The following is a 13,897-nucleotide window of genomic DNA, read 5'->3' on the forward strand; positions in this document are numbered from 1 at the left end:
CCATTACACGCATTTTTTTCCTCCTAGAAAGTAAGGGGAAATGTCTGTGCGTGTTACGGAGCGAATGCTTCTCTCCTTTGTGGTTTCCAGCGGGAGAAGAGCCGCTGAATGGGGAGGAGAGAGGGACAGAGTGCCTGCTTCTTTAAAGGAGCAAAGCGGGAGGGGAGCCGCTTACACGGCTCCTGCCCGGTTGGCTCCTTTAAAGCAAGCAGGCTCTCTGTATCTCCTCCCACTTTGCTGGAAATAGCAGGAAAGATTTTCAGCTCGCTGAGGGCGGGGGGGAGGAATGAGAGAAGCAACCTGCTTGCTTTAAAGGAGCCTACCGGACAGGCTCCTTTAAAGCAAGCAGGCTCTCTGTCCCTCCAGCTTGCTAAGGGGGGGGGGGAGGAGGGAAAGAAGCAGAGCTTGCTCCACGTGTGCTCCTTGTCCTTTGAGTGCTTTTCCTTCCCTCCCCACTTAAAACTCCCCACTTAAAGCAAAGCACAGATCCACATGGATCCTCAGGATTTTTGCACTGGGTCACCCCAAATTCACCATCAGATCACATAGCATGTCCATGGCTACAGTTTGCACCAAAAAAATCACGCACCCACTGTTGCCTGGGGCCGCAGTGGTGCAAAAACGTGGTTACAAACATGGATCCACATGGATCCTCAGGATTTTTGCATTGGGCTACCCCAAACTCACCATCAGATCACATGTCTGTGACCACAGCATGAACCACAAAAATCATACATCCACTGTTTCGTGTAGAATATTTTTTTTCTTGTTTTCCTCCTCTAAAAACTACATTCGTGTTATGGTCGGGTGCGTGTTATTGAGCGAAAAATACGGTATGTTCTGTTTTAAGCAACAGCTTCAGCAACATGGAAACAAGGCGGCACCCTGGACAGCTCCATGCAGGATTTAGGCTGGAGATTCCGTTACAGCAGACCGCAACAGCCATCTTGAGACTCAGCCTATTTGTTTGGTTGGTTGTTAAATTGCTTTGAGTTGTTTTGGGCAAGATACAGTGACTAACAAATATAATAATAATAATAATAATAATAATAATAATAATAATAATACAGCAGGTACAGCTCTATCTCAGCAGCTGGCTCCACATTCCATGAGAGCAGCCTTTGCATTTAAAGGGGTCCAGACTGCTTTAGGAGTAATAAATTCCAATGGAGTGGGTAGGGCAGGCATAGGCAAACTATGGCCCTCCAGATGTTTGGGACTACAATTCCCATCATCCTTGGCTAACAGGACCAGTGGTCAGGGATGATGGGAATTGTAGTCCGAAACTTCTGGAGGCCTGCAGTTTGCCTATGCCTGGGGGAGGGGACCATGGTTCTACTAGGGCTTCTGAGCTGGAGTCAGAAGTGAACAACATGGCCTTTTCATGCTGGACAGGTAATGGAACAATAAGATCCTCTTGCACAAGTGATTCGGATCCCAAGGACAATTCCCTTGCCCACTTGAAACCCCCAGCCTCATTATCTGAAGATCACAGAGCTGGGAGGGATCACAAGAGCCATCTGGTCCAACCCCTTGCAATACAGGAATCTTTTTGCCAAAGATGGAGCTCATGGTTAGGATTCTCATGCTCTGTAGATGGAGCTATAGATAGGAAGCCCAGTTCTGGGGTCATGACATGGTCATAGGCAGGCCAGAAATATGGGCATATTTAGACCTTACCATGTATTGGGGCAACATTGATCAAACATGTACATTGACACTTAGGTTCCATCGGCACAGCTGTATCTGCATAATCTACCAATCATTTCCATTAGCTGCAGTTGGAAGCAGCACTTGGCTGATTATGTCCTCCCTCATTTCTGTTTATGAATTTACTATTATGAGACTTTGCCTGTATTTGCTATCATGTGGGTAGCATTCATTTTCCATGTCTGCAAAAGATTAGGTAACTATTCAGCAAAACAATTGCAGTTCTAAGAAACTTAAGACTGTTCCGCATATTTAGTGGTTCAGGGACATTTTTACAGGCAGGACCAGGAAATAATAGCTTAGCAACAATAGTGTCTTTATTACATTCCCAGTAAATATTGTTGTTAAGATGTAGCCAGATATTTTGTTTCTAGGGTGAATCATATGAGCCCATGTGCAGATGACCGAGGAAAGAGGAACACAGATTCCAAATTAAAAATAAACTGAAGGGAGGGTAGAAGGGAAAGTAGAGCAAGAGGAAGAGATTGTAAACAGAACTGCTGCCACAAGAAATTCCAAAGGAAAACTGATTACAGTGAAGTCTGATAAAAACCTAACTTTTCCCTAGTTTTCTCATCTCATTTTATCTCAGAATGGTATAAGTAAATCCTATTATTAAATCTCATTAGGTTTCACTTCAGTACACAAAATCCATGCAAGCAGTGCCACCTGCTGGCAAAACAATGTAATACCTACTTAATTGCTTTCTTTGATATACTGTACAGTATCTGTATTTGTGGCATTCAAAATACAGCAACAGTATTACATCCCCTCTGTTAGCAGGTTTTCTGGTGTACCTAAAAGGGGTTCTACAGTCACTAATGCATATTGCTGTTCAGAAGAGGCATTTGATGGGGATCAGGTGTCATATAAGTTATACGTAGGGCTGCCACTGAAGACAGTTCAGAAATTTCAGCTGGTGCAGAATTCAGCAGCCAGGGTGCTCACCGGAGCAAGACGATTTGAGCATATTACACCGATCCTGGTCCAACTGCACTGGCTACCAATTAGTTTACAGGCCCAATTCAAAGTGCTGGCTTTGACGTATAAAGCCTCAAACGGCTCAGGACCACAATACCTCAAGGACCACCTCTTCCCATATGAACCTACCCGGACCCTGAGATCATCTTCTGAGGCCCTTCTTCGTGTGCCTCCTTCTCAAGAGGTCAGGAGGGTGACAACACGAGAACAGGTCTTCTCTGTGGTGGTCCCGTGTTTGTGGAATGCTCTTCCCAGGGAAGTTCGCCTGGCACCTTCACTATACATCTTTAGGCGCCAGGCAAAAATGTTCCTTTCTAACCAGGCCTTTGTCTGACCTGATCTACATCCTATACCCTTTTAAAAATGCTGGCTCTTTTTAGGGTTTTTTTTAATTGGGTTGTTTTTTGTATTTTGATTTTATGTATGTGATCCTTTATGTGAACCGCCCTGAGACCTTTGGGTATAGGGCAGAATAGAAATAAAATAAAATATGCACTGTTAAGTCTATAGTCTGTCACTTTCATTAAAAAAAATGAGGGACAAGAGGACAGACAGCAAAGCTTGATGGGACGAAAAAGTCTTACACTACCCAGTAGTATCATAACTCAGAATAAATTAAAGCTATTGGGCCTCCTGAAGTGAAAAATTCCAAGTCTACATGACCAGTCTGTAACAGCAAAGAGCCGTTCAAACATTCTCCCCATCTGTAAAACAAAAATAATACTGGCCGCCAGGCGGAGATGTTACGAAGCAGTAATCAACTTAGTCTGAATGCCAAAAATGCTCCAATATATGAACTCTGTATTAAACACAAAGTAATTTAGTAGAAAAAGATGTTTAATATGTCTTTCTTATCTTTTATGAAGAGGAAGAACTACATTCACACAATAATGGATTTTTCCTTCACACATGTATTCTCTTGCTGCGTTAGAATGAATATCAAAGTAAACATTGCCCGAGACACTGCTCTGATAGAACACACACCCCAACTGAGAAGATACTCCTATGTGCAAAGCAGGTGAACTCTGCTGCAGGAGCCTGGTGTGGAAAGTGGAAGTCTGTACCCAATATCCAAAGTTACACAAGAGCAGCCCCTGCCCCTCATGCACACTATGCAAAATGTTTTCCAACACCAACCACCTGTTAGGCAAGGGTGGGGTTAAGGAAGCAGAAGCTCAACTGGAGCCTCCACAACCCTACAACTCTTTGACATCTCACAGCTTCTCAACATGTGATAAGCTCTGTCAGCTTGCACTGCCTAACCCAGAGACAGGCACAACGTTTTCTTTCTGCCATCGCAGGCTGCTGTATCAGGGACAGGTGGTATATGGCAGTCAAGTACCACTGGCAAATACTTCTGTCAATTTGCAATCATGAAAATGATCAGTTTATATTCCTCTAACCCCCACCCCCATTCTCTCAAAAGGAGCAATAACAAGCCATGGTGGTACATGAATAAAAGTATTACTTTTGGCCTTAGGGGTGCAGATGGGAACAGAACTGAAGGACAAAGGTTTTATGTTTATGGTTCAATACACTTAGGCCTAGTTAACACTTCAAAGTATTTTTTAACAGTCATAAAAATAGACACAAATCTGTTAATAAACTAACCACCTGTAACAAGTGTTGCTCTTTATACAAGAAGAAAAGGAGAAAGCAGCCCTTTCCTTAGTTCTTTCTCTTTTTCTTGCCTCTCTGGACAGGAGGGGTGGGGCTGTGGAATTTTTGCTATTCATTCCTCTTCACGAAGAGAAGAAAATCCAATTTCTGCTTTGCGACACTCCAAAATAAGGCACTAACCCATTAAGTAGCCCCTAGAGGACAAAGGGAAGATTTGAACAGAGAGGGAGGGAGGAATATATTACTGATTGTTTGCTCTTCATCAGGGTAGGTTACAATTTAAAATACAACATTAAAAACAGTTGCGATTACACACAATTGCAAAATCTACAATCACCAAAAATAGCGTGGGTTCTTAAACTATACATTTCAGGTGTCAAAGGCATTCACTGAAAACTGTATAATGAAGTGGACAGGGTGTTTCACAACTTAGGGGCTGCCACAGAGAATGCCCTCTCCTGGGCCATCACCACCTGGAGTTTCTGAGAGGGGTGGAACTACCAAGAGGGCCTCCTCTGCTGATCTTAACACTCAGGACAAGAAAGGAGGCAGTCTTTCATATATTTGGGGTGGGAGTGCTTTAGGGCTTAAAACACTAATGTGAGCATCTTTTATAAAATAAAAGAATCACTACATAAGTATAGGAAGCCACCCTACACACCAAATACTTCTGTGTAGGAAACCATCTATGGGTCATATTTAATTATTGTACTCTCATGTGCTTGCTTCAGGTTTACATTGCTGGAAGTCATGGTTAGTGACATGATCTACATATACAATAGAAGAAGAAGAAGAAGAGTTTGGATTTGATATCCCGCCTTTCACTCCCCTTCAGGAGTCTCAAAGCGGCTAACAACCTCCTTTCCCTTCCTCCCCCACAACAAACACTCTGTGAGGTGAGTGGGGCTGAGAGACTTCACAGAAGTGTGACTGGCCCAAGGTCACCCAGCAGCTGCATGTGGAGGAGCGGAGACACGAACCCGGTTCCCCAGATTATGTGACTGCCGCTCTTAACCACTGCACCACACTGGCTTTATATACAATAAATTGTTGTATATTCCTAGATAAATGTTCCTTCAATCATTCTTGGTTTCCTTCTGGACTTTAAAGCTAGCCACAAAGACTCTGCCTCAATCTCCCTCAAACTGCGGATAAAACTGATCTCACTTGCAGGATTACTCTAAACAATATTAGGTGTTTGTGAAATGCTTTTTACAGCAGTACTTATATAGCTTTCCACATAAATAGTATTGATTCCCTCATCTCAGACACTGTAGTCAGTTTTTTTAAAAAAATAATAATTCTGATTTCATGGCCTGGCATCTTTCAATATTATGATTACTCCTCTAGAGTGGACATTTGCTTGTCTATTGAAAAAAAACCTGTGGTGTAATTCACACTGCTCCAAACAACGTTTTAAAAACATGAGAAAAGTCCTTGCAATACCTTTATTTTCCCCTTAGTACTTATTTCATCTTTAGATTGTGATAAAGATTAAAAGTGGAGGTCGGAAAATCATAGGAGAAACAATTTACTTACGGTAATTTCATCCTCATGAATACTCTGGCCATAAAGAAACTCAACAGGACACTGACAAATCCAATAAAAAGCAGCAGAAATCTGTTCAGCTTTGGGATATTTGGTGCATTAGAACGGTCCAATATTATAAAGCCAAGGCCTCCCATTGTGAAGAGGAAGCTGGAAGCGAGCCCTTCCATAATGTACTGTCCATTTACTCTGCATACAAGACAAGGAAATATTTTAGTTTGAACAGCAGTGCTACGGATTATCTGGCTAACCTGTCACATTGTGTAAAATTCACAAACTTAGGTGCATGCATATATTCTACTCTCACACACAAGAAAAACAGTCATCATGATACAGTGGAAGGTAGAAAATAAAATAAATGATCAGTGTCACATTACAGGAAAACCTGCTTCCTCTTTGAAACCATTAGAGACTTGATGCTATTAAACAAAGATGAGAAGTTTCCAAAAGCAGTGCAGATAGCTACCATACCCAGAGCTCTATAATTTATTGAGAAGCAATCCCATCAAACATCTGGCTATTCCTTCAGCTATAACTATCAACACGCACAGAGCCTGATTTTTCCTCAGAATATGTCAGGCACTTATTACTGGTTTTCCCTTTGCCATGATACTTCTTGTTGCTTTAGATCCCTAGTCCCCAAACAGGATGGCCCTACAACTCATTGTAGCTACACATGGTGTGTATTCTCTGACAATTAGTTTCCATCCTTGACAGTAGTTTAAACCATATGAATGACTATTAACTCAGTTCAGCTAAGACTCTGTTCCAGAGAGCAGGAGGACTGTCTACTAAGTTAAACAACTTCATTTAAAATGATGTTAGTGTTTCTATTCATTTTTGTAGCTTGGTAAAGTTACAATGAGCTTTGATCACCATGTTCCAACAACCAGCTCACCATGTAAACAGTAGTTCACTGTCAAAATACTCCATAGTAATCTTTAGAGAAATACATTTTGCTAGTATCAAGTATGTTTTCTACCTGTACGCCAAGAAGGCCACAGGCCTCTGATGTCCATGTTCATCTGTCATTGAGCCAACACTGGGAGGTTCTACAATCACATCATAAATGATTCCTACAGAAAGAGAGAAAAAAATGTAAATTTAGTTTGAAAGAACACACATGTACACCACCTTCCCTAAGCCTAAAGGTAGAAAGTCAGAAGTTCATGATTTAAGGTCTTTTTTTCATGTGAAAAATTTGGTGGGCTGCATTTAGTTTTAGATATACAAAAGTGTGCAGTAGAGTACACAGCTACTATTGCCATATCACAAGTTTCAGGGAGAATGAGGAGGGCTCTCCCATTGCTCTGTCCCAGCTCCTGCCAACCTAGCAGTTTGATAGCACACCAGTGCAAGTAGATAAATAGGTACTGCTGCAGCAGGAAGGTAAACGGCATTTCTGTGCGCTCTGGTTTCCGTCATGGTATTCCATTGCACCAGAAGCGGTTTAGTCATGCTGGCCACATGACCCAGAAAGCTGTCTGTGGACAAACACTGGCTCCCTTGCCCCAAAGCCACCTTTGACTGGACTTAGCCGTCTTTTATCCTTTTTTTAAAAAAAGCCTTACTTGCAACAACCACTCTTGTCACCAAGAGCCAGTCTCCTACTTAGAATGGGCCCTCAAATCCCCCTCTCCAGCCGGCACTGCCCAGACCACCACCCCACACATCAGCCTAGTGCTTTCATAGGATCATGTTGGGAGTCCAAAGATCATCAGGTTCAACCTCCTGCAATGCTCGGCTGGGGTGTGTCTTTAGAAACTTTAAAATATGCCAGCCAATGGTGCTGTAGTGGACAGTGTCAAACTAGGACTTGGGAGGCCAGGGTCCGAATCCCTGCTTAGCCCTAAAGCTCATCAGGTGATCCAGTGGGCCAGTCACTGTGCCTCTCAGTCTTAGCTACCTTATGGCGTTGTTGTGGGGATTCAATGAAGAGGGGCAGGGAAGTGGTTTGTTGCAGGGATTCTTCAGGAAGGAAAGGGGATATTACCTACACATGCCACCTCAAACTCCTTAGAGGGAAAAGGCTTCAGGGCATAAACAAATAACAAAAGAAATGAATGAAATGGAACAGTAGAGTTCTGCACCCGTCCCCGGGTCACTTTCATTTGCTAGTGTCTCTAGGGTTTTCCTAAAAACATTAATACAGAAACACCCCTTCCGTAGCAAGGCACAACTCAGGACCACCCTGGCAGGCGAATGGGAAGCCTGGCGAGAGACCCATTCGCTTTTCATGCCTTTCCCCCACCCATTTTTGTCTTTTTTCACTCCTAAATGGAAGATTACAACTAGAATAAGGGGCAACGGAGGAAGAACGAAAATGGTTTATTGAATATTTACAAACAGATTGTAAACAGGTAAGAACACTGGCGGGATTATTGTAATAATAACCCGCAGTTTTCATAACAGTTTATCTTTAAAGCAGATAAATGAATGAACAAATTAAGATAAATTCGGATATGAAGAAAATATTTTTAAAAATCAATTTAAGGAACCGCAAAAAGAGGGGGGAGAAGGGAGTCGAGTTTTGAAATGTTAAAATGACTGTAAATGAATTCCAGTAGCACCTTAAAGACCAACTAAGTCAGTTCTTGGTATGAGCTTTCGTGTGCATGCACACTTCTTCAGACCTGTAAATGAATTGAGAGGCATAAAGCTGAAAATTCTATATATGAATATGGGGCAACCGAGGAGGCAGGAATGAGCTGCGTGTGGGCATTTGCGTGTATTTTTGTGCGCGTGTGCATTATCGTGTATTTTTGTGCGCGTCTGAAGGCCCACCGCGCAGAGCCTCCCGTCGTTCCCAAGGGAATTACCTCCCGTGATGAGGAAGTACGAGACCACCACCAGCGCGTAGACCGTCATGGCCGAGGGCATGTGCACCCAGCTCGGTTTCTTCAGCTTGATGTTGGGGCACTCCAGCACCGCGAACGGAACCCGGTAGAGCGTCTCCATGTCGACTCTCAGCGGCGGAGGCGGCTCGCCCGTCCCGTCTCCTCAGGCCACGAACTGCCCTCGTCTCCCAACGGCAGCTTAACTCCGCGCATGCGCCCTTACGGAATCGATCGGCTCGTCGAGGCCACCGTCCGTACGATAACGAAAGCTGAGGCGGTAACTAGCTGGGTCCTGCAAGGGAAACACGACAAACACGTCTCAGGAGAAAGGGGAAGGAAAATATCAACGTGTGGCTTAAACGAAACGCAAAACGAATAAATTTGGAGAAACCTGAATTTGAACGCGGCGCGTTATTAATATTGTTTTTACCCTCCCGCGGCGTGCGGTAAGGAGCGACTGGGAGAGGATACTGATCTGTCAAGTCCTGGCGACGCTCAACGTGGCTTTCTAAACGGGTAGACGTGGCCCTGCCAGGGCGCGCACAAGCCACGCCCCCTCAAATAAGCCGCGCCCACATTCCAAGTAGAAGGTGCCATCTGCTACGTCACACCCTCTATCTTACTATTTTGTGCAGGATTTATTAGAAGGAAGCTCCGCTTAATCTTAAAGAGGGCACAATACTTTTTCTTTTCCTGCGACCGACTAAGGAGCTATCTGCAGTGACAGTATCATATTGCATTAAACAATCAGAAATTCCCCCAAACAATCCTGGGAACTGTAGTTTTTTAAGGGTGTTAAAAAACTATGGTTTTCCCATTAGTGATGTATGGAAGTGAGAGCTGGACCATAAAGAAGGCTGATCACCGAAGAATTGATGCTTTTGAATTATGGTGTTGGAGGAGACTCTTGAGAGTCCCATGGACTGCAAGAAGATCAAACCTATCCATTCTTAAGGAAATCAGCCCTGAGTGCTCACTGGAAGGACAGATCCTGAAGCTGAGGCTCCAATACTTTGGCCACCTCATGAGAAGACTCCCTGGAAAAGACCCTGATGTTGGGAAAGATGGAGGGCACAAGGAGACAGAGAACGAGATGGTGGGACAGTGGAAGACAGGAGTGCCTGGCCTGCTCTGGTCCATGGGGTTGCGTTTAGTCGGACACGGTTAAACGACTAAACAACAACAAAAAGACCTCTATTCCCCTCAAAGAGCTACAATTTGCAGAGTGGTTTAATGATCTATCTGTCTTGACAGGGAGCTCTGAAATTGTACTTCTCTGAGTGGGGTCTCCTACCAATTCTCAGCACCCTTAACAAACTACAGTGGTGCCCCACAAGACGAATGCCTCGCAAGACGGAAAACCCGCAAGACGAAAGGGTTTTCCGTTTGCAAGTTGCTTCGCAAGACGAATTTCCCTATGGGCTTGCTTTGCAAGAAGAAAGCCCATAGGGAAATCTCCGGGGACCTCTTTTAAATGCTGGCGGTGGGGAGCAAAGCCTTCCCCCCCCCTCCGGCCTTCAGAAGAGGTCCAGGAAGGCCGGTGGGGGCCGAAAGGCTTTGCTCCCCACCGCCAGCATTTTAAAAGCGGTCCGGGATAGCAGGGAAGCGCTTCCCGCTATCCCGGACGGCTTTTGAAGGCAGGCGGGGGGGAGCAAAGACTTTCGCCCCCCGCCGGCCTTCAGAAGAGGTCCTGGACCTCTTCTGAAGGCTAGCGGGGGGCGAAAGTCTTTGCTACCCCGCCTGCCTTCCCGGGGGCTTTAAAATCGTCCCGGGACAGCGGAGAAGTCCGCTGTCCCAGGGCGATTTTAAAATGCTGGCGGGCGGCAGCGCTGCCACCCGCCAGCATTTTAAGATCGCCCCGGACAGCGGAGAAGTCCTCTGCTGTCCCGGGGTTTTTTAAAATGCTGGGGGTGGGAAGAAAAGCCCTTGTCCCCCCCCCAGCCTTCAGAAGAGGTCGGGGGACAGACTGTCCCCGGACCTGGTCTGAAGGCGGTTTCCATAGGAACGCGTTGATTGATTTTCAATGCATTCCTATGGGAAACCGTGCTTCGCAAGACAAAAAACTCGCAAGATGAAAAAACTTGCGGAACGAATTAATTTCGTCTTGCGAGGCACCACTGTACAATCCCCTGAATTCTTTGGAAAAAACCATGACTGCTTAATATGACTTTTAAAATGTGGCTCCTTTTTTGGGTTATTGCTTTTATTTTTATTTTATATAATGTGATCTTTTTATGTGAACCGCCATGAGACCTCTGGATATAGGGTGGTATATAAATTCTAATAATAATAATAATAATATGCATGATGCTGCTTTAAATGTACAGTGCTGATGGGGCCTAATATGGTGTTATCTCTCGAAAAGGCTTTGCTGATCTAGGCCTCTTCTACACATTTTTTAAAAATCTACAACTCCCATAGGTCTCAGTCAGTGTAGCTAACGGGCAGCGACACTGGGAGTTGTATTCCCAAATAATTGCCAGACATTTGGTTGGCAAAGGTTGTCCTGGGAACAGTGGTTTCCATATTTTTTTCTCTGTCAAACCACTTGAAAAGGCTGAGGATCTTGGTGGAAAACTTAATGATTTTTCTGCCTTTTGCAGGAACTGGAATGTGCTGCACTAAATGCTGTATGGTTTTTAGCTGTATTTTTACAGACACATGAAGCCTAAATGAAGCTCATGGTTCAAGAACGCCCTGCCCTGGAAAAACTTCCAATTTCATCCACTTGCTGCTCAGTTATCCTTCACTATTTATTCACCTTAGAGCAGAACAAGGCAGTAGAATTCCGAGCTAAGGATTTCAAAGGTCAAGATCAGAACTAAGAATTGAGCAGTGAAGCATATTGACAGTTAGTGAAACTCCCTTCATACTGGTTTTTAAAGACAGTCCCAAATACAGCACATTAAAGTCAATAATGTTACTAGAGCATGAATAACTTTGGGCAAACTCTCTAAGAAAGGGTGCAGTTGGTACACCAGTAGAATGGTCGGGTAGTGGAGGGAACAGGAAAGTGTCGTGTAATTTTGCCTAGAATAATCTGTGGGTGTTGAACAAGACTTCTTGGGTTTGATAACCTTTATAGTTTGTGCTTAACATTTCACCTGCAGCTTGGATTTAAAACACATTAATGATATTTATATGGGGGGCATTATAATTCTGTGACTTTCTGTGCATGAGTACCTGCTTTGACTTCTTGTTTCTATCAAAAGTTGATTCTTTTAAAAATACTAATCTTCATAGACATAACCAGATGACAAGATTAGTGATAGTAATTGCAGTTGATAAGAGTAGCCACAGCATGGCAGAGTTGCTCTCTAAGAACAAGCCCGCTCTCTCTAACTTGAATCTTCTTTGTTGCTCAGCTTGTCAAAGCATCTATGTCTTTGCCAGAATGTACATAATCAATATACATGTGGAACTTCATAATTAAAGATGCAGTTTTCAAGATTGAAATTAAGGTTAATGAGTTACACTTGATTTTTTTAAAAAAGCAGACTCGGTAGAGGGGAATAGCCTGAAGAGTAAGTACAACACCAAACCATTAGTGGCTAACTGGTGGTCCTCCAGCTGTTAACTACACTCCCAACCCCAGCCACCATAACTGTGATAATGGTAACTATTGTCCAACACGAGAGCTACAGCTTGCCCCCCGCCCCCAAGAGTGATTAAATAGTATTTTGGAAGTACAGTACAAACTTCAAGAAATTGTCAGGTATATTTTATACTCAAATCATTATTTCCATCACCCTCAAGATTTTCAATAAGCTAAGGAGTTAGTATACTAATATAAAGTTTTAAACTACTGAAAAAAGAGGATTTGGTGCATTCTGCTATTTAGATTTAGCTAGGTGGCTGTCTCAACCCATCAAATGTTGAATTGTTCTGTTTATATACAGAAAAGAGTGGTGGATGACACCAGCTGTTTAAAAGGCTGCCTCTTTCCAACACATTCAACAGTTATGCTTTCCTGGGTCAGTTTAGAGCCATTTCCTCTTTTAAAAACCAGTGTTTTCCCTTTCTCATTAGAATTAACAGGAAAGGTTCTGCTTAAACTACTTTAACATGCAACTCACAAACTGAGGTAGTTTACTTTTAGCATGCCCTGCAGCATCAGACGCCTCTTCTCCCGATGTTCTTAATAAATTCAAAACAAAATTAGGGCTTTTTCATTAAACATTAAGCTTCTCCTGTCTCCGAAAATCACGCAACGTTTATTAAAAAAATTCTACTGAAGCCAATTAAACTTTCATCATCTAAATGAATTAAGATTCAGGAGTTAGAATAAACAAGCATTTGCCAGATTTTAACCCTTTCCCTTGCACAAGAAACCTCCTGGAAGCAACCTCAACTCCTGTCGTTGGGCAACTATGTTCATATACACTTTTGCTAGTGCTGAAACATCCATTCCCAGTGTATTTTCCCCAGCTAGACTGGTTGCTCCCAGGCACTGACCATGCTGGAAAAAACAGCTGAAGTTGGCACTTCCACATGTGCCGGGCCATTGTTAGATTCAAAGGGAAAATATTAATGGACATTTAAATGAGTCTACATTCACTAAGAAGTATGAGTTTTGCCTTTTCAGAAAGCTGGTAAACAAAGCTGAGATAATTCCACCTGAGGGAGAAAAGTGTTTTAGCACCACATGCTCTTTCCAAAAATTGTGATATTCACTGAGCTTGTTCATAGGAAAACTAAGGCTGCAACCCTAGTCAAATATAGGAGTTAATGCCTATTGAAATCTATGGAAATTACTTTCAAACAAAAATTAACAAATGTTATATTTAGACTTCTAAACTTGATGGTAAATCATCTTAAACTATGTGCAAATGTTTTTCATCCATTCATTTATGCTGTGTCATTTTAAGACTTCTATGAGCAGGTCTTTAAAAAACGTAATCTGGTACCTCATTGCATTATAGATGTCACCATAATGGTGCTTATGTAGATGAGAGCCGTCATGTATTTTTTGAGTTTGGTCTGCCTTGATATTGCAGCAGTCTCTGTCTTTTAATCAGGGGGGCATATTACCGTTTTAGTGCCTGCATTGTTTTTACCACTAGCAAGGCTTTTTATCAGATTGTAGTGATTATTCTAAATCATCTTTGTTGTTCACTCAAATGCAATTTAATGAATTAGCTACTTCTTGGTTTTTTACCTCATCTTATTGTTAAGAACTGAAGATACTACACACTCAAAAT

The 13,897-nt window shown here is 43.0% G+C and overlaps 1 protein-coding gene and 1 long non-coding RNA gene across 3 annotated transcripts in view; one reads left to right on the forward strand and one right to left on the reverse strand.

Annotated features, from left to right (window-relative positions):
- Positions 1–3,510: 3,510 nt before the first annotated feature.
- OSTC (oligosaccharyltransferase complex non-catalytic subunit) lies at positions 3,511–9,169 on the reverse strand. The gene is made up of 5 exons (XM_083756994.1): positions 9,088–9,169; positions 8,679–8,988; positions 6,842–6,935; positions 5,851–6,048; positions 3,511–4,505 (listed from the first exon to the last, which is right to left on the reverse strand). The coding sequence occupies exons 2-5, from the start codon at positions 8,815–8,817 to the stop codon at positions 4,487–4,489; spliced, it is 450 nt and encodes a 149-aa protein (XP_083613120.1). The 5' UTR covers positions 8,818–8,988; positions 9,088–9,169; the 3' UTR covers positions 3,511–4,486.
- The window catches only part of LOC310852886, a 35,297-nt gene continuing 28,835 nt past the window's right edge, over positions 7,436–13,897 (forward strand). The window contains exons 1-2 of one of the 2 annotated variants that reach the window (XR_014568382.1): positions 7,436–8,219; positions 8,638–8,763. This is a non-coding gene — a long non-coding RNA (uncharacterized lncRNA). Of the gene's footprint in view, positions 8,220–8,637; positions 8,764–13,897 lie in introns of those variants that run through there. The other variant, XR_014568381.1, reaches the window with a different exon arrangement.

The sequence above is a fragment of the Podarcis gaigeae genome, assembly GCF_964106915.1.
Source record: "Podarcis gaigeae genome assembly, chromosome: 9".
NCBI lineage: Eukaryota > Metazoa > Chordata > Lepidosauria > Squamata > Lacertidae > Podarcis > Podarcis gaigeae.